The following is a 1,981-nucleotide window of genomic DNA, read 5'->3' as shown; positions in this document are numbered from 1 at the left end:
TTCAAATTTGGTGAGAGATCATACATTTTCCTCCATGACATCAAAGTATATTTTCTTTAAGGAAGGACTTTGCACTTGCCACGCTCTCCAAATTTCAAGAGGGGAGGAGTGGCTTTGTATTTGATGACAACAATGACAATGAGTCTATGGAAACCTCTAGAAATTACCCAATGGAATGCCTCAAACTTTTCTTTGACAAGGCAGAATAATATAGAGAGACACTCCTAGATGAGGCTACCTTCCAAGCTATCAGAAACAACTTGAGGCCATCAACCAATACTCAAGAAGTAGAGGACTGGTTTATGCATCCCACACAAGGGTCCAAGAGGTCAGTGGACCTATAGAAGGATGACTTATATATGCAAGATGAGAGCTACATGGTAAGCACCCCCCCCCCCCCCCCTCCCCAACCCACCCAAAAATTCTAGTTGTCACTGTCTTTCTCTAACTCATCCTTTGTGTACAGTCATGGATTGGTAAAAAGGATGACTTCCTTTGTTGGTCGTGCAGCTTATTATTACACATACACAGCAATGGCACTCACTCTGGGGAAACAAAACCCAAATGAACTCTTAGATTATGGAAAACATTTAATGATCCAATACAAGGGTAATATGCCAAAAAATATCCACTATCTATCATCATGTTGAGAGACTTGTGACTTATACTGTATCTATTATATCATTAGGCATCTCTTGTACATGTTGTGACCTAAAATCAAAATCTTTTGATCCTCTTATGGTTACATATTGCATTGTCTCTCTCCACTGTCTCTGACCTTCACGAGCACTGGAGTTGTTAAATGCCTCTACTCATTTCCTTTTTCTTTGTTACAAATGCCTAATTGCTTGTGATGTTGCCGAACAGTCCAATACATGTTTTTTTTGCATCCGGTGAAGGATTCTACGATAAAACCACTGAAACAACTCTTTCAAATTGTTTGCCTTATCTCGAGACCCACCGTGTTGTGTGTGTCTGAAATATGCATTCCTAGCTATGTAATGAGACTTTTCCGAGCCTTGGGTGTTCCATATGCCTAGGTTTTCATACTTTTGAATGAAGTATGGTAAGTGATTGAAAATGATGTGCAAATAAAACAAGTTTTCAAGAATTTTAAACAACCTTTTAGCCCTTATCATTTAAAAGGGTGCTTTAACGATACCATGTAATGAGTAATCTGAGTTTCAATCCATGCTGTCCTAAATGCTTTCTTTAGTAGCTGAAGGTTCTTCTTAAACTTGTTTAGATCATTTTGTGTCCACTCATCTTTATCACACATCTGAAATAGCACATCGATGGAATGCCACACTTCACCGTTGGCATTGCGAGTTGTGGGTTCTTGGTCCTTCACTGCCATATGGAGATTTTTCCATTGCTGAAAATCAATTTTGCTCACATAGGTGGACTGATATATCCTTCCACGCTTGGTTAGCTTCTTATCTTTGATGCCTATTGGTTTTGATAAAAAACAACGTGCCTTGACCCCACCAATAGATGGTTGCAAGGTACATCTTTATCATTGGTTGACCTTTTATCATCCCACTGGATTTTCACATTGCCCCCATGGAGACGAGAAAATCAATTTTGCTCACATAGGTGGACTGATATATCCTTCCATGCTTGGTTAGCTTCTTATCTTTGATGCCTGTTGGTTTTGATTAAAAAACGACATGCGTTGACCCCACCAATAGATGGTTTGCAAAGTACATCTTTATAATTGGTTGACCTTTTCTCGTCCTGTTGGATTTTCACATTGCCCCCATGGAGACCCATTTCTGACAAAACAGCTCAATTGCCTCTGCCGCAACCTTTTGTTCTTTTGAGTTCTTGATATTCCAAAAAAAACCCAATGTACAGATACACCAACTTCTCCACAATTCTGCAAAGAGCATTCATTGTACAAATGTGGACATTGGCAAGTGGAATATCCAGAACTAAGTGGAAATTAGGATCCTCATTGTGGAAAATAGGAGCCTTTATC

At 39.3% G+C, this 1,981-nt stretch overlaps 1 protein-coding gene across 1 annotated transcript; it reads right to left on the bottom strand.

The window, feature by feature from the left end:
* Positions 1-662: 662 nt before the first annotated feature.
* LOC147451446 (uncharacterized) lies at positions 663-1,779 on the bottom strand. The gene is given in 3 exon segments (XM_086520622.1): positions 663-1,090; positions 1,165-1,477; positions 1,675-1,779. Coding segments are annotated over 3 exon segments (840 nt in total). The 5' UTR covers positions 1,774-1,779.
* Positions 1,780-1,981: the final 202 nt, after the last annotated feature.

This window comes from Adiantum capillus-veneris, chromosome 9 (genome assembly GCF_014529385.1).
Source record: "Adiantum capillus-veneris isolate H3 chromosome 9, ASM1452938v2, whole genome shotgun sequence".
NCBI lineage: Eukaryota > Viridiplantae > Streptophyta > Polypodiopsida > Polypodiales > Pteridaceae > Adiantum > Adiantum capillus-veneris.
Note: the sequence above shows the minus strand (reverse complement) of the source record. Positions and strands in the feature narration are given on the sequence as shown.